The sequence below is a fragment of the Ceraceosorus guamensis genome (genome assembly GCF_003144195.1).
Source record: "Ceraceosorus guamensis strain MCA 4658 unplaced genomic scaffold IE81scaffold_9, whole genome shotgun sequence".
NCBI lineage: Eukaryota > Fungi > Basidiomycota > Exobasidiomycetes > Ceraceosorales > Ceraceosoraceae > Ceraceosorus > Ceraceosorus guamensis.
The window spans coordinates 332,685-355,391 of record NW_020290004.1 but is presented as its reverse complement, the minus strand read 5'-3'; the positions used below and the strand labels follow the sequence as shown (position 1 = coordinate 355,391).

The 22,707-nt window shown below is 55.1% G+C and overlaps 8 protein-coding genes across 8 annotated transcripts; 5 read left to right on the top strand and 3 right to left on the bottom strand.

The window, feature by feature from the left end:
• Positions 1–1,858: 1,858 nt before the first annotated feature.
• Positions 1,859–4,091, bottom strand: IE81DRAFT_254099 (amino acid transporter). The gene is made up of 4 exons (XM_025511332.1): positions 3,534–4,091; positions 3,414–3,439; positions 2,652–3,339; positions 1,859–2,560 (listed from the first exon to the last, which is right to left on the bottom strand). Exons 1-4 carry the CDS (start codon positions 3,920–3,922, stop codon positions 1,993–1,995), a joined length of 1,671 nt encoding a protein of 556 aa, XP_025371912.1. The 5' UTR covers positions 3,923–4,091; the 3' UTR covers positions 1,859–1,992.
• A 2,431-nt stretch (positions 4,092–6,522) lies between these two features.
• On the top strand, positions 6,523–7,901 carry IE81DRAFT_345443 (asparaginase; the record flags this gene model as incomplete). Its single annotated transcript, XM_025515915.1, has 6 exons — positions 6,523–6,582; positions 6,645–6,764; positions 6,839–6,953; positions 7,028–7,094; positions 7,169–7,391; positions 7,467–7,901. The coding sequence occupies 6 exons, from the start codon at positions 6,523–6,525 to the stop codon at positions 7,899–7,901; spliced, it is 1,020 nt and encodes a 339-aa protein (XP_025371911.1).
• Positions 7,902–7,938: 37 nt separating this feature from the next.
• Positions 7,939–12,296, bottom strand: IE81DRAFT_254073 (hypothetical protein). The gene is made up of 3 exons (XM_025511331.1): positions 11,989–12,296; positions 9,943–11,902; positions 7,939–9,866 (listed from the first exon to the last, which is right to left on the bottom strand). Exons 1-3 carry the CDS (start codon positions 12,195–12,197, stop codon positions 7,977–7,979), a joined length of 4,059 nt encoding a protein of 1,352 aa, XP_025371910.1. The 5' UTR covers positions 12,198–12,296; the 3' UTR covers positions 7,939–7,976.
• IE81DRAFT_254048 (hypothetical protein) lies at positions 12,297–12,768 on the top strand. Its single transcript, XM_025511330.1, has one exon. The coding sequence runs from the start codon at positions 12,396–12,398 to the stop codon at positions 12,714–12,716; it is 321 nt and encodes a 106-aa protein (XP_025371909.1). The 5' UTR covers positions 12,297–12,395; the 3' UTR covers positions 12,717–12,768.
• Positions 12,769–12,922: 154 nt separating this feature from the next.
• IE81DRAFT_364736 (Sm-like ribonucleo protein) lies at positions 12,923–13,718 on the top strand (the record flags this gene model as incomplete). Its single annotated transcript, XM_025516883.1, has 3 exons — positions 12,923–13,279; positions 13,440–13,542; positions 13,597–13,718. Exons 1-3 carry the CDS (start codon positions 13,112–13,114, stop codon positions 13,716–13,718), a joined length of 393 nt encoding a protein of 130 aa, XP_025371908.1. The 5' UTR covers positions 12,923–13,111.
• A 500-nt stretch (positions 13,719–14,218) lies between these two features.
• IE81DRAFT_364735 (PALP-domain-containing protein) lies at positions 14,219–16,552 on the bottom strand (the record flags this gene model as incomplete). The annotated part of the gene is made up of 4 exons (XM_025516882.1): positions 15,903–16,552; positions 15,268–15,800; positions 15,027–15,134; positions 14,219–14,947 (listed from the first exon to the last, which is right to left on the bottom strand). The coding sequence occupies exons 1-4, from the start codon at positions 16,336–16,338 to the stop codon at positions 14,219–14,221; spliced, it is 1,806 nt and encodes a 601-aa protein (XP_025371907.1). The 5' UTR covers positions 16,339–16,552.
• A 194-nt stretch (positions 16,553–16,746) lies between these two features.
• On the top strand, positions 16,747–21,431 carry IE81DRAFT_253936 (hypothetical protein). The gene is made up of 5 exons (XM_025511328.1): positions 16,747–17,365; positions 17,481–18,430; positions 18,528–19,601; positions 19,688–21,312; positions 21,394–21,431. Exons 1-4 carry the CDS (start codon positions 16,927–16,929, stop codon positions 21,101–21,103), a joined length of 3,879 nt encoding a protein of 1,292 aa, XP_025371906.1. The 5' UTR covers positions 16,747–16,926; the 3' UTR covers positions 21,104–21,312; positions 21,394–21,431.
• On the top strand, positions 21,432–22,467 carry IE81DRAFT_253937 (hypothetical protein). The gene is made up of 2 exons (XM_025511329.1): positions 21,432–21,597; positions 21,687–22,467. Exon 2 carries the CDS (start codon positions 21,767–21,769, stop codon positions 22,310–22,312), a length of 546 nt encoding a protein of 181 aa, XP_025371905.1. The 5' UTR covers positions 21,432–21,597; positions 21,687–21,766; the 3' UTR covers positions 22,313–22,467.
• Positions 22,468–22,707: the final 240 nt, after the last annotated feature.

Below are 22,707 nucleotides of genomic sequence, written 5' to 3'. Positions count from 1 at the left end.
TATCTATATTAGCGTCAAAGGACTATGCAAGCTTGGAACAGGCGAGCAAAGGAATAACAAATCCAGATCGTCAGAGCTAGGAGAGGCGGGGGATAAGCTCGAAGCCACGTCGCAGGAAAGACCGAGGGCCATCTTACCGGCGGATGCAGTGCTGAACCGCGGCTGATCCTCCTGAATCGTGCAGGTGCGCTGGGAGTGGCCCCGCGGTCGATGACAGTGGGGGTCTACTGCCGCCTGTGCTGATACGCACCTTAGCTTTGTGACTGTGCGAGCGGAAGCTAGCCATCGCAAACACAAGCGGGTCCTCGGCCGCTTTGTGAGCTTTCCTAATCGCATCGCGGCGATGCTTGCGCGATAAGAGCATCCAGGGACTATGTCCAGCATGCACCTGCTAGATTCGTGTTGCGCGAGAAGAAGCAGGGGAAGAAGGAACGATCGAGCATCAAGCATCAGGCAGCGCGACATCGTACGGCAAGACGCACACGACCGCGAGGAACCCGCACGCTAAGCATGCATATGCTCCTCGCAAGAGAGTTGCGCCGACCGCATGTTTGTTCTCAAACTCCGTCTCTGGGCGGAGCGGAGGGGAGGCGAGCGCGGCGTGTGCTGATGCTAATCGTGAATTACGAATCTGTACCCGCAAGCAGCGGCTTCGAGGCACCACATCGCAAGCTGGCAGGAGCGTCAACCCTCTGCCACTCATCATACGTCGGCACGCGTAAAGAGAATGTGAATGCTTGCTTAGCTGTGTCTCACCTTTGCTCGCTGGATTTGCCCGACGGAAGTCGCAAGTCACGAATGTGAATGCCTCATTCACGATTGCATGCTCATAATCAGGCCGTGAAGCCTACTCGATCACGACGATTGCGAGTAGTGAGCGATGCAAGCTTGCAAGCCAGAAAGTCGTAAGTGCTTGTACCGCACACGCACTCGCCACTCGGGTATGCAGGGAGATGTTCGTGAAGTCCAACCGCCGGGCTCAATACTTTCAATTGATTGGATTCGTAATGATCGTGGCGTCTATCTTGGGCATCGCGACCCGCTGGCAGTACGTCAATGTATAGCAGAAAGGTGTGAAACGACCCCGCAAAACGTCGAATATATGCTTGCATTCCATCTATCTTCCTCCTCCTCCGCTTCTTTGCGCGTCCGATCACGATTTACGAGCCGCTCGACCAGCATTTGTGATTCTGAGATTCACCAATCTGTCGGCGACGTGCGGCAGCACATCGCGACGAGCTGCTCAAGAACCGCCTCAGCCGGCGGCGAACGACGGACGACCACGGATGGGACGTGAACGCGAATGCGCCGCGCGCGCACGGAGAAGATGTCCGCGATCACATCAATCGACAATTCAAATTCGGGGCGCGATATGTCCAGCAAGCCACATCGTGCTGCAAGGGCAAGGAAGGACCTGCACTCGGGAGCCTCTCATGAGAATACAGCAAGCTGTGAATTGTGCGTCGCCCCCCTCGATATACGACCAACACATCCTGCTCGCGACTCCGCCTCCAAAGGTTGACCTAGCAAGCGCGGCTCACCGCCGTCAAAGCTTGTGTTCCGTTGCCGAGGCTGCTGTGGTGCATGAAGCAGGACCTGGAGCAAGCGCGAAGCTCAAGCAGCGCGTCCCGTTTTGCAACTGAGCATAGAAAATCGGCCCCTCGCAGCCGATGTGCGCTGATCCCCTTTCTCGAAGCGATTGAGGAACTTCCTTGCTCCACCATGCCTTTGCGGACTCCACAACCTTTCGAATTTTACACTAGCATGGAGCGATGACTGCCTTTCGACTACCAGAATTCTCGCACACCGTTCACAAGGCATTGAGACCGAGCTTTCCACATCGAGGTCAAGGAACATCCAATATCTCGTCGTGACGTGAAATACAAACAGGTGGGTTTTGGAAACATTCGTGATGACAAGAAACTTTGAACAGCAGCAGGGACAGTCGGGCAAGGGCAATGCTTGCAATGCTGTAGGCCTGAGCTGAACACTCTACCACTCCTTGAAGAACTTGATCGTCTTCTGTTTCATGGTCAGATTGCCAATCTCCTCGTCCTCCTTCTCGTCGAGGTGATCGTACGATTGCGCAGCTGCAAAGTCAATCTGTTGAGGCTTGACCACCTTGGTCTTACAGACGAACTTGTAGCCGAACCAGAGGACAAAGAAGAACGGCAAAGCGATGTAGTGGGTGATGAAAGTCTTGTACTCGAACTTGCCGATGAATGCTGCAAAGCCCTTGAAGAAGAGCACGATGGAGACCCAGATGAGAGCGGCCCAAGATGTGTATGGCGCAAATGGCGCTCGGTAGGGCAAAATGTCTCGAGAAATGCCTTGAGCCTTGAGGCCTCTCATGAAAGCGATGTGAGAGTAGAGGATGTTGCACCACGCGACACCGCCGCAAATTGTGACGGTGTCCTTGAGGTACCCGAATGCAGTGTTTCCACCGGTGTTCACACTCATGTAAGCGATAGCACCGATGATCGAGGAGAAGCCAAGGGCCATGTAAGGCACTCCACGCTTGTTGCACTTCAGGAAGATGCGGGGCGCATTGCCGTCCTCGCTGCGACGTGACGGTCGAGATCGGCAGGGGAGGCGTCAGTACATAGACGTGACAGCTGACAAGCCAAGAGGGCACGAGCTGCAGAACTCACGCAATGGCGTAGAGGGTCCTAGCAGCGATGTACAGATCGGAGTTGCAGGCCGAGAGGACAAAGATAAGCAAGCACGCATTCACAAGGCTTGGCAGCGCCTTGATTTGGGCGTCGACAACTGCAATGACGAATGGACTGGCTGCTGCTGTGCCCTTCGTAACACCTTTGCCGAGGAGTCTGGGGTCGTCGGAAGGGACGATGAGACCGATCATCGTCGTGCCGATCCAGTAGAAGAAGAGGATACGATAGAAAGTCTTCTTGATCGCCGAAGGCAGAGCTTTCCTGGGGTTGGCTGTCTCACCGACGCAGACACCAATCAGCTCGCTGCCCATGAAGGCGAAGAGACCGGTAGTCATGCAGCTCCAAACGCCGAGGAAGCGACCCAGAGCACCCTCCGCCTTGTATTCGCGGAATGCTCTTCCATCTCTCCAGTTGCGGCCGCCAATGAAGTCTCCAGTTGGACCACCTCCAAGATCGAGGATGAGCGCGAGGAGAATCAATCCCGTCAAAACGATGATCTTGATGAACGAAAGCCAGAATTCTATCTCGCCAAACCAAGCTACGCCTGCATAGTTGAGGAATACGCATACGACTAGGTAGACGCTGATGATGACTGCGGGATTGAGCGGTGTCCAGAACGTGATCAGGAGGGCGGCGGCGCTAAGCTGGGTGGGGAAGATGATCAGGTCTGCGATATGAGAGAAGCCACTGTCAGCAAAGAAGAAGTCGTGAGCTCTAGTGACCCTGCTTCGCGCTGCTCACACTTGAAGAGGTAGTTGTATCCAGTTCTATGGGCGCATGGCGCAGCGCAACACAATGTAAGTCGAATGAATCTGAGCTCAGAGGACTCGGCAATGTCCCCGCTCCCCGACCAACACTCACGCAAATCCAAATTCGGGGCTGACGAAGCGTGTGGCATGACCAGGAAATCCTCGCTTGTGAGGAATGTATGCGCTCATCTCCGCGAGAGCGCAAAGCGTGGCGAAGCAGCACAAGCCCATGACGACGTATCCGATGAGGACACCAGCGGGACCACCTTGACCCAAGGCAGAACCAGTGCCGATGATGAGACCAGTGCCAATCGCACCGCCGATGGCAATCATGGAGACCTGCCTCGGCTTGAGGGCCCGATGCAAGTCGCCATTTTCCTCGGATTGAGCAGCAGCAGCATCGCGATCTGAGACGCTTTCTTTGACAGAGACGTCGTACGGAACCTTTTCCTCGGATGGCTTGGACGCCACCGACTCAGCACGAGTGACCGCATCAGCCATCGTGACGAAGGATCTTGCGCGCAAGTGGCTCTAGGGTTCCAGTCTTAGAAGAGAAGAGGAGATTCCGAAAGGAGAGGAAGAGCCAACTGAGTTAAGTCAGAGGCTGGGTGGATAGGACGAATGGATGGTGGTCCGGCTGTCAGATGGATGCACTTTGGCCTTCCAAGTCGGGGTAAGCCTTCATCTGAAGAAGGGGGCGAGGTAGGATGGAATGCAGGAACGGGCTGGTCTTCTTAAAGCGTTAAAAGTCGACCGCGCTACAGTGTGTGAGTACATGTATCTTAGTCGCGGATGTGCACGCCACGCCCTTCGGCGCCTTCACTCGCGACTGCTGTACCAGCACTCAGCTTGGCTCCGACGTCCACGTACTGTTGTATAGGTGCAGCTAGCGAAGTGCCTTGCAGAATTTACCCCACCGGAAGTCGTGAGTGCTGACCGCGCGAACGGTATCTGGTATCGCGTGACAAGCTTGACGCATGCCAAGCCCCGAGAGCTTATCAGCAGACCTCTCATATCATAAGACGACGCAGCAAGCTGAGACCAGGAAGGGCGTACGTTGGTGGCCCGATATCCTCCATCTTGTGTGTCAAGCTGCTGCCTGCACCTCGGCCGGGGCGTCTTGCTCGCCTTATCGCCCATCGAAGCCATGCAGCGAGTCTAGGCCGGTCGCTTCAGTTGCTTGAGCTGCGCCCCCTTGCTGCGCCCTTTCGCTACGCCCTTTTGCTGCTGCAAGAGTCGCGAGTGTTCACTCACAATTAATTGCGGACTCACAGCATAGGACACGAAAGCTGCACAATTTGAATCCTAGCTTATCGCGAAACAACGCCTGCTCTGCGCGCTGGGTGCCATTCACGATTCTGATTCGTGATTAGTCGTGAGTATTAACATCATACCCTAGCTATAGTAGGCGCCCGTCACTGCTCAGAAACATCACCGAACGGAGTTCTCGCGACTTGGCAGGCGCCTGCATCTCAATCGGCGCATCGTTGCGCTTGCGCCTTTGCCTCAGCAATCGTTAGCACGCACACAAGCGGAGGAGCCCAAAAATTTGTGCTAATCCTGCTCGACAGAAGGTGGGCTTCCAGTCATCTGATGGCTCGAGGCGGCACATCAGAGGCGGGTGGATGGCGTGAGACCTGCTGCATGCTCGACCCCTCCCTGCATGCAAAAACTTCTCACTGAGCTCGCTCGCGATGCGTGTGTGAGGCCGCGCGCGGTGGCGACAGCTTGCAAAGCTTTCCTGTTGGTGATCATGAAACACATCGACTGCCTCATTCGTAATTCTTCTCTTCTTCTGCACAAGGGCATCGCACAAATGTCAACGTCTGTGTTGCAAGGACCGCACCTTTGCGATGACAATTATCATCGAGTCTTAAGTTTGCGTAATCTCCCTCGATGATCTCCAACCATAGCTGGGCGCGGCCGTACTTCGCGGAGTGAGGCACATCAACGCCGCTTTAGCTCGACAGCAAAGAAGAGTTATCGCACACGCAAACTCAGACTACAGCATGTAGAAAGGTCGAGCACCAGCACACTTCGGTGTTTGACTTGTGCGTGGATATGTGACCTGCTTCCCTCTTTTCAAACTCCGTTTCGCTAATTGCGCCGGCTTGGCAAGTTCAGAATAAGCGTTCGTGATCAGAGTGGGAAAGTGCCTGGATTCGACTTCCTTTCGATCCGATCGAGCTCTGGGATGCGCCGCTTGCCGCCGCGACGACACGGCACTTTACCTGCGGCTCTCCAGTCCGCGCGCTATCGCACATCAAGTCTTGAGTCAAAGTGTCGCGGGTGCTGATGTGCGCGTGCGGAAAGCCGGCCTCGGACCCGCGGGTGTGGGTCATGCTACAGCGGTAAAACCGCGGCCTGCAACTTCAAGTCACGTGAGCAGAACGTTCACCGGTGTATCAGTCTTGAGTAGTGATTCTTGCAAGTAACGTGACTTAGCGTGAACAAAACAGGCGCGGCCGAAACTCGTGACTCGAATTCGGGTCAGAAGGCCTAGTTTCTCTTGACGTTCAAAAATTGACCCCTCTACACAATGGCCTTGCTGGATGCCTATAACGCTCACGTCCACGGCGTCCATGCCCATTGTTGTCCGCGTCACGTACTCAGCGAGCAGGCTGTGCACCGTCGAGGCTTGAAGTGGAGCACGACGTCGCAGAAGTGAAGAATGAAAGACTCCAAACGAGAACAAGCCCTTGACCGACAAGCGAGGACCGATGAGGTACTCTTCACTTGTTCTCGCAATGCAGCACATCTTCCCTGCGGTAGATGCTTGCTTCACCTCGCGTTCTAGTGTGAAGTCACATCGACGAGGCTGCAGCTAAAGAGTGGCCACGCTAAAGCGTGAAATGCACATATACGCGCCATTTGTGGCACGAGTACCGTATCAGATGTCCCTTCGATCTCAGGAAAGGCATCGCGATCGTATGTGCGGCTTCAGAAAGGTAGCAACATGAGAATATTAGGCAACCGTTACTCACACTGAACGCAGTACCGTCATCACTTTACAGCCTCCTTCGACATCTTGAAGCAAGATGCTCTCTCGCCATTTGGGATGGGCCATACTCGGCCTCTGCTCATGGCTACACATACTCGTGATGGTCGAAGCAGCTCTACCAAAAGTCAAAATCTACGCGACAGGGGGAACCATCGCTGGGGTGAGTAAAAGCGTCGACCATCAAGCTCAATCGACTGTGCTGACGCCCACGAGACGACGCAGGCCAGCAACTCGAACAGCTCGACGGACACTACGCAGTATTCTGCCGGACAAGTGACCGTCGAACAGCTGCTGCAGGCCGTGCCTCCTCTGAAGGATATAGCAATGATAGAGTCCGAGCAGGTGAGCCCGAGTAGCTGATATTCCGAAGGATGTGGCTTGTTGATTGTCGTTGCACATCTTTCGTGTCGCTGTAGTTCACAAATACGGGCTCGAATCAGCTCAACACTTCCATCCTGCTATCCCTAACCAAGAAGATCCAAGGTGACCTGGACAGCGATTCTAATCTCTCAGGAGTGATCGTCACAATGGGTGAGACTGCGCCGCTTCATGCGACCTGCAATTTCGTGAGAACAAGAATAAACACTTTGTGTGCGTGACGACAGGAACAGATACCCTCGAAGAGGCCGCGTTCCTTTTCGATAGTATCATCGACGATGAACGGCCGATCGTGTGAGGACACCGAGTCGCGTAGTACGGTCTCGGTCCTGCAGACAGCCAGCTCACGGCCCTGACCACCTTCGCAGGGTGACGGGAGCCATGCGCCCGACCACTTCTCTCTCCGCAGACGGTTCTTTCAATTTGTTCCAAGCTGTGAGCGCGAGCATCTCATCATCCTCAAGAAATAGAGGCACGTTGATCGTTCTCAATGATAGGATCGGCAGCGCTTACTACACTTTCAAGAGCAACACGCGAACACTGGACACTTTTCAGGCACTCGAAGCAGGCTTTCTGGGCACTTTCGCTGGCGTGAGTCCTTTCAGGATGACCCGACTGTCGGTGTGACTGCATCGCTGACCTTGTTGCGCGTGTGTCGTGCCTTAGATTGAGCCTATCTACTACTACCAGCCTGCGAGAGCGACTGGTCGGCAGCTTTATCCCGTATCGTCCCTGCCCGCCAACAATAACCTTCCTAGCGTTTCCATCCTTTACGCTGCCCTCGACCAAGGACCGGCCCAGTTGGACTTTGCAGCGTCGCAAGGAGTGCAAGGTGTAGTGATTGCTGGAGAAGGTGATGGAGAAGCGGATAGGACTTGGCTGGACTCTATGACCAAGCTGATGAATCGGGGTGTACCAGTGATCACTGCAAGCAGATCTCCCAGCGGGACCGTTCAGGCAGGAAACAACTTCGGCAACGGGACCACCAGCATACCTTCCAAAACTTTGAACCCTCAGAAAGCCAAGATTCTCCTTCAGCTTCAGCTTGCCAAAGCTCCCCTTGACATGCAGGCTGTCAAGGATGTCTTCAAGACTGCGTAGATTGCTGCTTGTAAATACAAATGGGTGGAGAAATGTGAATATAGATGACGGGATGACGTAGATAATTGAGATATTTCACTGGGTCGAGTTCGAAAACATGTTGCGAAGGTTCGGTGCTGTCGCGGACACGCCGCTTTCGGCTTCATCTTGAGAGCCCTGCTGTTCTTCCAACGGCGGTGCATCCTTGCGCTCTTCTTCGCCAATCCGCTCAGGTTGAGTTGCCGTCTTTGTGGCCGTTCTTCGGAGCCGACGATGTTCGTGCGCGGCAAGCTCGTTCAAAAGCGTGAGACCGTGATGATGAGTCAAGCTAGGATTCATACTGGCCGAAGCAGAGTACTGGTGACGACGACGTAGCTCCTGATCCATTCCCGACTGCGTCCTGGAAGGATCATACGAGAGGTGAGGATCATAGCCTACATTCTGGGGCACCATCGATCGAGGCATGTACTGGGCGACGAATAAAGGCTGTTCGCCGACTAGATCGCGCACGCACTCCAGCACCGTCTCGAGCTGCTCGACGATGTCCTGCAAGAGCGAGTGCTCTGCGAGCGTGAAGAGATATGCGCCTGAGCTTGCAGGCGGCTTGTCTGCGCTTTTCACGCGCGATTTCGATGTTGCGCTCGACTCCTCATCATGGACTTCCTTGATTGACTCCGCGGGACGATTGTGGGCATCGCTCGCTCTCTCGGACTCTTGCCAAGGAGCGTTGCCTGAAGTCGTGCTGTCTTCGAATCTCAGTATTGATGAGTTGCTCTGATCGGGTAGCCGGAAGGCTGAAGGTGCAAGTGATGCGATCGGCGTGCGGGAGCCACTGGCAGATCCGCTACCGATTGGAGCAAAGTGGTGATGAGTATTGGTGTGCGACAGCGAGAGAGAAACCACATGAGCATGTGACTTGCGCGATGCATTACGGCTGGATGGAGAGGTTGGCAGGCCACCCCCTATATCCTGCTGCTGCTGCTGCAGTCTGCGGACCGCTGTGGAGAGTAGGACACCTTCAGGTTGCGCGTCTCCACCATCCTCATCTGTTGACGGAGACCGAACATTAAAGCTCGGCGGCTCTCTGGATTGCTTGCCCGACCGCTGACGACTGGGAGGCGCACGAGTGAGGTCCTCTCGCAATGCCCTGGTGAGATCTTGCAGAGCTAGGCGCGGGCTAGGCAGGCACTGAGGGAGTGGGTCGCGTGTCTTGATGGCTGCCGCCGCTGTCCAAAGGTTGAGCACGATGTTCGAGATCAAATCGGTCCTCAGAGCCAACACATTCAGGACCGTATGCTCGTAGACGCCGAATCGCAGCATAGCTGTCTCACGGACATGACGCAAGGCCAGTAGTAGGTCGCTGATGTTCTGAAGAGCCGACACACATCGGCGCAGGACGTGAGTGGGCAAGGGGACGAGGCGGATTTCTGCAGCCATCAAGTCCAGGTCCATCCGACATCGACTGAGTGAGTCTGTGATGGCGCTCTCCAAAGCTTCGAATCTGTGCCTAGTCTCCCTCGTCGGTACGAGTCCGCTCACAGTCTGCCTACTAAGACTGAGGTACAGGTGTTGCAAGGAAGAGGCGGTCTTGGAAATATGGCGCTGCAGGTGCACGCGGGCGTGATAAGGCCAAACCAAAAGATTGACAAGTAGAGCAGCCACGATGCCCAGTAGAATCTGATACCCTCGGATAAGCGCGATCGATGGCACGTGGTGTGACTGCGAGGTGTCAATGATTGGGATCAGACAAACCACGGGAAAAGTGATCGCCATGACGACACCGACACCCGGAGCGCGCGTGAAAAGCGCCAAGTATGCTGCCGGGATGCTGCCCAGCACAAGGAAGAAACCAAGCGCAGGTGCCTTGCCACCAGAGGCGTACCAGCTGATAATGCCGTAAAAGGCGCCTGCGAATGTCCCAGCGATACGAAATGCAGAGACCCTCAATGTGGCGCCGGTACTAGTCTCCAGACACCAAATGTACGTCTGTAGAAAGACAGGCAAAGCCAGGACGCAAAGTTAAGTAGCCATGTTGTCACGAGTCTTTGGGGGCGGCACTCACAATGACGAGCCACTGTCCTCTTTGGGCCTGCCACCAGTCGCGCGCGACCCACGCGGGCAGCGAAAGCAGCACAGTTCCTGTCGCCAGCTTCAGTGCAAACCTCACTTGCGGGCTATGCGTGACAGCTTGCAGGGCCTCATGCAGGGCCAGACGAACTGCAAGAACGCGGCGTGTGTTCAAGAAGCGTGTGATGACGTTTTTCTTCGATCTCGTCGGGGACTTGAAGTGCGTCGAAGATACCATTGCGCTGGCGAAGATCTCTTCTGGTGCACCATACGACGTCTGCTGAGCTGGTGCGAATCGTCTCTCTTCATCTGCTCCAGGACTCTTGCCATCGTCACTGTCACGTTGAGCGTGTGCACGGTCATTGTCATCCTCGTCTCGATCGTCCCGGTGAAGCGCTCCACCAGCAGTATCGAGGATGTGTAGCATTCCCATTTGACCCGCTTTGGCCCAGAAAAGGCGCCACGTAAAGGACGGTAGCCAGACGCGACGCCTAGGCTGCCTGTGCCAGGCCCGAAGCATCCGTTGAGATTCCTTGAGAGCGGTTGAGCATTCTCTCGCAACTTCCAGTAGGCTCATGAGTAGGAAAGCTGAGTTGCTTCGTGATTCCTCTGAACGCCACATTTCGAGCTCATTATTGTCCGTGAGTCCATGGCGGCGACGTGGTGCAGCTCCAGCATTACCTTGAGAAGGGATGCCCTCAGCCTCATCATCCGTTTGCGTCTCCGACAGATCAACAAAGGGATCAGCTACCTTCTCTTGAATTGCGGCGAGCACCATCTTGATCCTCTTGCGTTGAGCGAGCACCGCACGGTCTGGGGCGTTCAGCGCTTCTTTCGAGAATGCACTTGAGCGGTAGTCCATACCCATGCCGACGCCAGCCCCTCCTAGCGCCACTGCAAAAAGTGCAGAGCGCGGCTCTTGTGTACGAGAAGCGGAGCGGCTGTGCGAACGACTGGTCCTTCTATCTGCCCCTGTCTCTTTCCTGAGGGAGGCAATGGATTCCGCCCAGCTGCTTTGGTGTGACACCACTTGGACGATATTTCGAACGAGTGTAAGACTGGAGATCACCTCCCGAGCCAAAGCCTCGATGTGCGGGTGAAGCCTGTCAGATTGCGTATCGTCACCACTTTGATCGTCAGCCCCACCACGGGTGACAAATGTCTTGTTGGTGTGAGGTGCAGTCGCCTGTGCAGAGCTCTCCAGCCCAGTGCCAAGTCCCATGCCGCACGCTGCCCATCCTCGAAGGTGCTTGAGATTGCTCAATATGGGTCGCATAGTTGACAAGGGCACACGAGCGATTTGGAATTCGTGAGATGCGAAGAGGTAAGTTCCATCGAGTTGGGTCACTCGGCCCAGGAACGAATGGCGATAAGCGGAGAGCTGCCCAGACGGTCGAGGTTGCACTGATCCGGCTTTTTCGTCGCCATCTTCTGCTGAATCGAGGACGCAATAGAAATCGCGTACTGTGCATTCGACGATCTTGGCCACCTCATCTAGACCGCTCGCCAAGCTTTTGGCCCACTCTCGAGTTGCCGTGCGCGGGAAGACGCACAAGGCAGCGACTGTGCTGCACGCAGCGCCGGTCAACGCTGGAAAGAAAAGGTCGGTGAACGCCTTGCCGGGTGTAAGGGTAGATGAGGCGTCATCCGCCTTTGTGACGCTGAGACTCCAGGCTGCAACAAACAGGGCGATGCGAACGGGTGTCTTGAGGCGTGGAATGAAGCTCGATAGGAGTCCTGCGCTGAAGCAGAGCACGAAAAGCGTGATTGCCCCGACAGCTCTTGAAGACACCGTGGAATACATTTCTCCAGCTTCACCCGTCGGCAATCTAGACAGTTTGGCGGAACCCCACAGCGCCAAGACGGATATTCCAAGTGAGATGGCACAGGCGGTGATCGAAAGGAGGACGCCTTCGAGGTGCTCGCCAATGGGCGTACATGGCCAGAAGAATAGACTGCCAGAGCACATGTATGTGAGACGGGGACGAATGTTAGGATGCCTCCAAGCTAGAAGCATGTGATGCGGATGGCGACCACTTACAAGAGGAAGGTCAGGGAGAGGAAAGCATATGGGCCAATGAAGCGCTGCTGGATGGGTCTGACGAGGATCAAGACTGAGCAGAGCAGCGAAGCGAGCGTAGACGGAGCTATACGCTTGAGCTGCGTCACCACGGTGGGCGACCATTTCCATCCCTTGAGCATTCCCAAAAGACTTTTGTAATGCTCAGCATCTGTTCCAGCGTGCTTCATGACCAGCCTGCGGCTGGCGGAGCGAGATGGTGTGATCGGAAGGAGCAGAGCTGGTTCCAAGTGGTACAGTGGAGCATGTATACCACCACTGGGGTGTACTAGAGGTAATCTCTGGCTGCTCGCGGAGGTGAGTGGTATTAGCGGTGATTCGTGTTTGTTGGCGGGCTAGCCGATAGGGTAATCTCCTTGCGCTTCGGGATGGCCAGATTGCTCATGGCCCTCTCGAGATCGAATTTAGCAGCGATGCATGGGGCTCGGCTGCACGGGCAGACATCCGACCAATGCCGAGGCAATGTTGCAAGTCACTGGAGGCTCATGAGGCGCAGACTAAGAAATGAGCGGGTCAGAAAAGGGATTGCCAAGGTGGACCCGCAGAATGCCTATCAGAAGAGGGCTTGGGCAAGGAAGGTCCGCGGTAGATTCCAGGCTTTGATGCCTAATATGGGTCTAGAAGATGCTGTGAAAGTCTTGATCGTAAAGAAAAAGTGCACAGTCCCTTGCAGCCAGGGACCGAGGTGAGGGTATGCTCATGACTGAAGCTGCTGGGTGGTCGCATGTGCCCTTCACGCAGGGACCCCCGCGATTCGTGATTCGAGGATCTGCTGATGCTGACGAGCGCGGCGGACCTTGGCAACTTTTATGGGTCTGCGCACGGGCAGAATTCCGTCAGTCCATCACGTGAGGCGCTCTGTCGCGCACAAAGTAGTCACCTTCGTCCAAATCATGGATCACCGATTGACTCTCACGATCACTTGACTCCCACCTGACGGAGTATCCAGTAAGTATTCTGCACGATACAGCAACGCAACACTCACGGTCACTCGCCCAACCACCCGGAATCAAGTGCCTCATCCTCGCACTGCCAGCGGCAAGAAGCGTGCCATTCTGGCTACACTCCACAACAACTCGCAACAATGCTGATTTTCAGCTTCTTCAAGACCCTGACCGGTCAGACAGTCACAGTAGAGCTCAAGAACGATGTCAGCTTGACGGGAACACTCAAGAGCGTGGACCAATTCTTGAACTTTAGGATTGTGGATGTGCAATTGAAACAGGGGGATGAAGCCAGGTGGCCTCATTTGGTGAGTGATTTCAGGGCAGCGATCTGACGGCTGTGAAGCACAGGGTGTATGCGAGCTCCAACACGAGGAGACCACTCCAAATTAGCAAAGAGAGCGAGGATGCTCCATGTGAGACCGTATGTGATGACTGACCCACTCTGTCTTCTCCGAGCGCATACAGGCGGCGGTCAGGTCAGCTTTCATCCGCGGGTCGGTAGTGAGGTACGTGCACTGCCCTGCAGCTGCGGTGGACACGCAATTGTTGGAGGATGCGACCAGACGAGGTGAGTCAGTGTCGAGCATGCAGACATTCAGGAGCTTGACGTCGGCTGGGACAGCGTCACTTGTGTACACGTGGCTTAAGAGGGTGCCAGGGTACAAGCGTCTTGAGGCGTCCAAGGACCAAAGAGGCGCGATAGGCGTAGGAGCGGTTCGATCGGGAGCTTTCCCACTCGTCTAGAGCATTGTTTGATGTGCTAGCAATCTAGATGCTTCAGGGTCATGAGTCAGAGACTGGCAACAATCTCATCACGTCGCAGGCACGATAGACCTTCGATAGCTCCCGCCTGTGGAATGAGCAGGAAGAGCCCGCACTAACTTCCCACTACTTTCTTCGTATGTTGCAGAGGCAGCATCTGGAAAGCGATAGTGGCGAATAACACTAATTTGGCAAATTCGAGGCCATCTTTAGTCATGAAAGTCTTCTTTGCGTCACGTAGCCACCATCAAGCATCTCGGACAGAGGTGTTACGGCACTCTGATCAATGTAGATGCGATAAATTTGAGATGCGATGAGATGAAACAGTTCGCAGCGTCGCGATGGGGGCAAGCGACCTCGACCAGTCTTATCATTCTACTGATTGCGACGTAATGGAGAAGAGACACTGAAGTAGAGGCTGCAAAGCAAGCGGCAGCGGCAGCTCGCGGCGCCGACTTCGCCGAGTCGCATCGCTGGTCGCTTCAGAGGGGCGACGTGGTGCCCGTTTGAAGCATCTCTGCAATGTCTTCATCCTCCGGATTCAGTCCCAGTTCTCGGAGGGCTTCGTCGTTCCAAAAGCGACTCAGATGCCTGGATCCGCTATCGCACAGGATCGTAACCACCACTGGGGCATTTTGCGCAAGTCCAGCTCTTTGTCCTTCTCCCTCTTCGGGAGCGTAGATGCTGGAGTTGTAGTCGTACGACTGTGAGCTGCCCTGATACGTGTGAGATGCCCCTGGGCTCTGCGCGGTCGTACTTCCACTGCCTAGCATTGGAAAGGCGAATGTAAGCCTTGCACTGAAAGATGAAGAGGAGTGATCTTGCTGATGCTTCGTCTGCTGTTTGAGCTTGACTGCCGTCCTGACCGCAGCGACAAGATTGACAGCACTAGAGCTGCCGAGGAACAAGCCATCGTGCCTAGCGATAAATCTGCTCATCTTCACAGCTTCCTGGTCGGTTACCCTTTCGGCATCGTCTACAGCATCGTCGTTCAGGCCGTGCGAGAAGTTGCGAGTCAGTCGATTCAGACCGATGCCTTCTACTACTGTATCCACTTGGTGACGTCGTCTGGTCCCTTCAGCTTCTGTCGAACTATAAAGAACGCCGTACTTGACTCTGTTGAACAGTGAAGAGCCTTGAGGATCGGCTAGCACTATTCGGACTTTGGCGTCGCGCCGCTTCAGGTATGTGGACACACCCGAAAGCGTTCCCTGTGAGTTGTAAAGCCGAGAGATCGAGGGTCAGCGTCAGGATGTTGCACTCAACAAGAGTCTCGCCGGAGTTAATCACGCCAGTCCCTGCTCCGCAGACGAACGCAGACACGAAGCCGCCGGTCTGCCTCCAAATTTCTGGTCCAGTTCCGCGGTAGTGCGCGCGATAATTGGATTCCGACTCAAACTGCGTGGAAGAGAAAATATTACATCGACATGAGCTTGGCACCAAATACTCGAGCTGGGAATGCTTAGTGTCCACAGCGCGGAAAGAGCACGATGCGACTGTCCGGTGTGCCATCCTTGCAGAAGCCACTGACCTGATCTGCGAAGAAACCCCTCGGTCGTTCTTCTAGTGCGTCCGGGTCTTCAGACGCACCGCCTTTGGCTTTCGAAGATACGACTAGATCTTGTTCTTTGCGGCTCGACCGATTCTCCGCAGCATCGCCCTTGATGCTCGTCATGCCAAATGCCTTGGCTAGCTTCCTAGCCTCGTTGACAAAGTGCTTAGGATCCGCAATGCCTCTAGGTCTGACCAACGTGATTTCAGCTCCCAAGCACTTCAATAGCTGTCTTTTTTCGAGGGCGACGTCGTCAGGCATGACGATGCTACATCTGTATCCCTTGGCTTTTGCCAAAGTGGCTAGCGAAATTCCTGTCGAGCCTACTGTCCCTTCAAAAATGCAGCTGCCCGTATGTGGGTGTAATAGCCTGGCCGCCTCGGCATCTTGAAGAATTTGAAGCGCTACCCGATCCTTGGGCGAGCCGCCAGGGTTCAGAAATTCGGCCTTGCCCAAGATTTCGCAGCCCGTCAGTTCGGAAAGAGAATTGATGCGCATCAAGGGCGTGTTTCCTATCGGGGTTGAATAGCAAGCGTCAGTGAGACAACGATGATTGCATGCGCACCTCCCTCCTTCAACCCGCTTCCACGAGATATCGAGGGGCATGAGCTCACCTATCAGACCTTCCACACCTCTGACCACGTGTCCATTCTTCACCTCAATGTCCACCCAGCTGTCACGACTGTCATCCTCTTCGCTGTCGTCGCTTTCATTGCTGCTCTCGTTGCTATACCCAGAGCTGCCAGTATCTTCCTGCTCCCACTCATCAGATTGTAAGCCACTTGCCGATCTTCTCCTTCTCCGTCGTCTCTTCGACCTTTGACCGGCGTTTGCACCCCTCTCCCTCCTCGCAGCAGCAAGTCTCAACCTCCTTTGGATCTCCCTTCTCCGTGCATCCCGCAGCTGCGAAGCTATGAGAGCTGTAGAGAGCGAGGCTAGCGAGAGTGTGAGACCGGACAAGACACCCAGGAAGAAGGTAGACTTGTTGCGAGAGGCTCGCGCGTAGATCTCGACGAGCCATTCGGGGGTGTATGAGCGAGTAAATGACATTCTGCTGGCTTGATACTCTGCGTGTCACTTCTGGATCAAACATGCAGTGGGCGACAAACACGTCGAGGAGCGTCAAGGCTCAAAAGTCCAGACTTCGCTTATCGAGATGAAGTGAGGGGCCGAGGCGATGACGCTCTTGCCGTTCCGCCGGCTGAAGTCAGCCGAAGTCGGAGGTGCGGATGCTGGGAGTGGATGTCAGCTGGAGGATGCCAAGATGCCATGGAGCTTGACCAAGAGCAGGGGCATGTTGTTGAATGAGAGCAGCGCGGCCGGCCCTCCACTCCACATTTCATCCTCGCTTCTCGTGCGGGAGGCGCCAAAATGCATCTAACTGCCTGCGCGCGCGTTACGCAAGAAGAAAAAGCTCTCGATCAGAACTGCATGGTGACTCCGTGGCATCAGAGGCCTCGACAGGTGCAAGGACTCTTGACTTCAACCAAGATTCTCTAGTCTCACTCTTTCTCCGCGCCCATCTTGAACGGCGTCCCCGAGCAACAATTCTTGCTGCGCTTCCCTCACATGATCTAACACCTACCGCAAGCTGAGATTACAGGGGAAGAACAAGTTCGACCTCGTCTTCGCCAGCTCATGAGAGGCCGACTTTGTCTTGCACTGGTAGCAGCTCGCGGTAGTCTTGCTCGTCGCTCGCCCTTCCACCGCAGCCTTGCATGCGAGCAAGTTGTGACCTGCACAGGACCTCTCGCCTATCGCTCTTCGACTACACAATCCCTCAGCTTTGCTGGCGCGCCGCTTACACGCCCCTTCTCTAATCTGGCTGAGGCAGACGTGGCCAGTCAACCCCCCGCTAAATCGGCAGTCATGCTGTCGACGCTCAGAATCGTCTTCCCGCCCAGCTCGGACAATCAGACGCTCTTGCCTTTCGTCACATTGCTGGTAGATGGGCAAAGGTACATCTTCAACGTGCCTGAAGGAAGTACGAGGATTGGTTTGCAGAGGGGAGCAAGGATTGCGAGGACGGAGCACGTGTTCGTGAACAGCGTTGGCACCGAGAATGCTGGTCTTGCGGGTGAGTTGGCAAGATGTCCTCGCTGGTCGAGCGGCCCCGAATCTACGTACAAAATCCGTCGATGACTTATTGGCTGCTTTTTCCGCCTTTCTCTGCACCCATGCTTCTACGCCAGGCATGATCATGAGTCTTGCAGACTCTGGCATCTCTCATTTGACCCTGCACGGTCCCAGTGCGCTATCGCATCTGGTCTGCACGTTCCGCACATATGCTCGACGTGAGTCGCTGCTACTCCGCATCAATGATGGCAGTCCCAACAAGAGCGAAGCGGAAGAGGCGAGTGGGAGCGGTAATCGCGGCAAGTCGAGGGATTCGAGAGCAGTGAATATCGTTTCGAAAGACGACAAGTTGGCGCCGCCTCCTTTCTTCAAGGATCAATGGGTCACTGTACATGGTGTTGCTCTCCGCCATGCGGAAGCCATGCCTGTCTACGAGGAAAGGAGCGAGCATACAAATAGCGAATCAGGCCGCAGAGGGCCGCCGCAAGACGGACCAGCGAATAAGCGCAGAAGGACAGAGTCCCACTGGCAAGGTAATGAGCCTGAGCAAGAGACTGCCAAATGGATTGCCCAGAATCTTTTCCCTGGCATAAAGCTGCTCCAGGCCGGTGGCGTGGTCCGAAGGCCGCCTCTCAAGCCTCTGCCTCGTCTCGCCGGGAAAGACTTCGGGGTGAGACATGCTCAAGAAGCTTCACCCTCAACCGTCATGTGTTGGATCGTAGAGCATCCAGCGCAGCGTGGCAAATTCAACGCAGACGCAGCCGAAGAGCTCGGAATACCAGACGGACCGCCTCGCAGCAAGCTGCTCAAAGAAGGCAGCGTGACCTTTCAAAGACCTACCAAATGGCCTGATATGGATGCAGACGCCAGGAATAAGTGGGTCTTCAGACACAAGAATCTGCACGATGCGATGAATAAAGCATCAAGGATCTTCAAGGGCAGAAAGAACAAGCAGTCTAAAGAAATGCAGGCGGCTAAGGAGGCTAACGAGGAGATGGACGCTTGGGAAACGGAAACAATCACCATACAGTCTTCTCAAGTAGTGGGCGAAACCAGGAAGGGTTCTGTGAGTGATGTCCAGTCGTTTGTCGTGGCTGTCTGTATGGGTCTTGCTGCTAGCCCATCCTCACATCGCGCGCTTCATCTCTCCGTCTTTTGCGCAGAGCTTCGTGCAAATTTATTGCCCTTCGCTGGCATTCCTACCTTCTCTCCTTTCGCCAGACTCCCAGGCAAAATTTGAACGGTATTTCTACCGCGCGCAAGAAAGCTCGCAAGACAATGACAGGCTCGTGTCTCCCCCACACGTCGTCATTCACGCCGTACCCGACGCTGTGCTGACAGATCCACGCTACCAGGATTTTGTGGCGCATTTCGGACCCGGGGTAAACCATATCATCTCCAACGGACAATACGCAACCGACACGCACGCGTTCTCGTCCTCTGCCCTGTCCCAGCTCAGGCTCTCTCGACTTGATGGAAAGACTTTCAAGCCGACTCCCTACGCTGTCGCTCCTACCAAGCACGTCGCCCCCGATTTGAAGCAAAAGTTGCTGGGCAGCAGCGCTTCGACGGACCATGTCAAGGGTAGCGTTCGAGCTCTCGATCAAGACACTCAAATTACCATTCAACCTGTTGGTCCTTTTTCCAAATTTCCCTCCCACGCACCTGCCATTCACGCACCCCTGCAGCACCAAGAGACCCTCGACTTGGTCTCCTTCAAGCGGCAACCGAAGCATGCGCGGGAGTTGGGCAATGATGTGCGAGCCAAGCTCAAAGACATGTGGCACAGATTTGGAAACCTGTCAGATGAGATTCAAAAGGCAATCAAGGTGGAAGAGGAAGCACGAAGGCAGAGTGGAGAGAAAGAGAGCGAATTGATTCTGACTTCGCTGGGTACGGGCAGTGCCGCGCCCTCGAAATACAGAAATGTCACTGCCACGCTAGTCCACATTCCTCGCAAAGACGATGGGGGAGAATTAAGTGTCAAGCATCATTACGTGCTCTTAGACTGCGGTGAAGCTACTCTAGGACAGCTTTGCAGGCGATTCGGGAGGACTGGCTGGGCTTCTTTGAGCGGTGATAACGCTCGTTACGAAGGACTTAGCGACGACCTTGGCTCAGACGATCCGGATGGCGGAGTAGAGGAGATTTTGCAAAACCTCAAGTTGGTGTTCTTGAGCCACATTCACGGAGACCATCACATGGGCATTGCGAGACTTTTGGTCGAGAGAGCGAAAGTGAGTACGATGCTTAAACGTAAGCCTGGAAATGCGTTCGAAGCAACGCCAGCTCAAGTGACTTGCATCGCGCTTCTGCCCGTCAGCTACACCCGACCACACCATTGTATATCATTTGCAGTCGTTTCATCTCTCAGTACCTCACCGAGCTGGACGCCATCACTCCACTAGGACTGGCTCCTCCCGGCATCCCGCCTTCAGCCGCACAACGACAAGGAGGCGTCATTTTCCTAGACGCTGAGTCTTTCGACTTTGAAACGGGAGTCGATGTAGCTGTCGACCTTGCTCAAGCACAAGCCTCGGGCACGGATCTGCTCACTTATGAGTGCAGAGCGCAGGACGAGCTCTTGAGAAATAGCCTTGCCAAGCAAGCTGAAGAGAGAGCTGCTGAACATGCGGCAAAGGGAGAAGGAAAAGACCCCAAGTTTTCCAGCGATCCTCAGGAAGTTCTCACTAAAATGTTCAGAAGTCGACTGCCAGCTAGACACCACGCTAGATCACACTTGGCATTCTTGAAGCGATCGCTAGGCTTTGCGGAAAGCGGCAGAATACATACAGTGGAGGTCGATCATCGTGTTGCGCACTGCACTGGCATCATCTTGCGGTCAGCTACCGACAGCATTCGCGATCACGCAACGGAGACCCCATCCGGCACCTCCGATCCGTGGAGCTTGGCCTACTCCGGTGACACTCGCCCGTGCACAGCGCTGGCGAGAGCAGGCAAAGGAGTCGAGGTGCTCATTCATGAAGCATCGCTGGACGACAGTCAGCCTGAGATGGCTTGGCAGAAAGGCCACTCTACCTTTGGACAGGCCATAGCTGTGGGCAAGGCGATGCACGCCAAGCGGATCTATTTGACGCACTTTAGCCAGAGATATCCCAAACTGCCCAAAATTACCGCTTCGAATCACTACAACACCGCTTCTGCAGAGGGACTGCAGGAGCCTTTGGGAGATGTCTCGGGGGTCGAGCCCATCGCAGCCAACAGTACAGCCACGGCAGCTACCGTGCCCATCGCCATCGCTTTCGATCTCGTCTCGGTGCCACTGAAGGAGATGTGGAAATACACGCATTACATACCCGCTTTGGAGTTGCTGTTCAACGCGGTCAAGGACGAAGATGCGCCGGAAGAAGGGGCGGAAGAAGCAAACACCTTGGACGGCGGTGCGGATCCGGCTCCTAATGGCGACCGTGCCGGATCGTCTGCGAGCGGAGCGCTACAGTTCTCTCAGAAGATGCTCGAGGAGCTGGCGGATGTTGCAATGAATGGATCCGCTCCTCGCAAGGCGTTGGGCCCTGAAAAGACGACAAGCAAAGCTGCAGTAGAGAAAGAGAACGGGCAGGGCCGATCTGGTGCTTCTGCTAGCAGTTTCAATGTCGAACAGGCCGATAGCGTTCAAGAGGCTTTGACAGAGAGCAAGGAGACTGCTGAAAACCAAGCGCAGGCGGAGGAGGCGGAGATGAACGCTCCATCGAGTGAGTCAGCGATGAAGACTGACTGATGTCAAATACACTAGGACAGAGAGCACTGTCCGAGGAATTGATATGCTTTCGACTCGACGGATAGTTGACCGCCTGCCTCCTGTGTGCGGCTTGTTGCAGGTGGCCAGGAAGTAAGAGATGCAAACAGAAAGAGAGTGTCTGGTCAATCTCATCGCCACGAGAGACACAATGTCAAAGGCGGAGAGTACTCTTACGTCATTCTGAAGCTGTGCGTCGCAAAAGATGACGGCCGTGACACGCTTGCTTCAATCCTTTGAGCTCATTCGCCCTTTATCATTCGATTTTGAAGCTCACCGATTAGCAGACACTCACGCTTGAACAATGTGGACCCGCCAGAAGCTCACGTCATCTTTGATGCTTGTTCTCGCGCGGTCAAACGAACGCACGGCTCGGTTGGAGGCGCGTTCTCGCTTGACCTTCTTCACGTGGACAAGCTCCAACATGGAGGAAGCGACGGGGATGAAGTGCGGGCGATTTTGAAAGTGCCCAGCGAGTGAGTCGTCGTTTGCTGATTCCGCTCGCCTTGATGCAATTCTGATCATTCCGGAATCTTTCATGATTCTGCTCGCGTGCGAACCTCAGCAAGCTTGCCCTACTCCTTGCGTCATTGTCGACGGACTTTGAGCTCAAGTCGACCGTGGCCACGACGGAGGGCTCGACGAATGTACAGACCACTTGTCATTGGAGGCCTAGCATCGTGTCTACTTCGGTCGCTAGCTCTTTACCTCACGCTCTCGCGAATTTGGATTCCAAGGCGTGGCTGGACCGGCTCAAGAAGACTGATGGACCGGAATCCGAATAGGTCGCTCTGTCAAGCAAGGGTGTATTCTCAGAAGCGGCTGCTTTCGGACGGACAGACATCAGCGTCGAGAAGAATCGCTGTGATGCTCTCCATGCCGCGGACCCGGACTGCAAGCACAGCAAGTGGAATTGTCAGCCACTTCGCCGAGACTAGACCAGGCACACCGCCGTTCCTGCTTGCGCAATCAGCCAGTAGTGCGCGCCACTGCACGCCCACATTAGGCCAGAGCGCCGATCCACCGAGCTGCGGAGTGGTTGCGTTTAGTCCTGCCTCTATCGATACGTTGCTGTTGCTGCTGCTCTGGTCGATCACCCGACAGCGCTGCTCCGACGCTCGCGGCATGCATCCACGAAAGTCAGCTGCGCACGTTGCCTTTTTGGCTCAGAAATGCCAAACGTGTGAGTGACGCGTGCGCAGCGTTCCGCATTGCGCCTCGTTTCAATGAGGTGGCAAGACAGCAATAGATGCGCACCTTTGCGACCGTCAACGATGCATATCAGATCGTCGAAGAGAGAGACCCTGCATCCCGCCGACGTGAATGTGGATGTCAGCAACGTTGACGTTGGATCCGGCGGTCATTCATTCAGACGCGCTGCTTCGATCGGTTTGAGCGGCCTGTCAGGATGCGCACCCAGCTGTGAATATATAGGTACGCTGGTGACCTCTCTCTGGCGCTTTCTGGGCGTCAAAGTACCCCTCCCGACCGTGATCGAGCTCTAAAGCGCACGTGGACTTATGACGCTGGTTGCGTACCATCTCGGCTGACGGCTAGTGCTGTCGAGCTCAGCAGCTGCTTTCGAC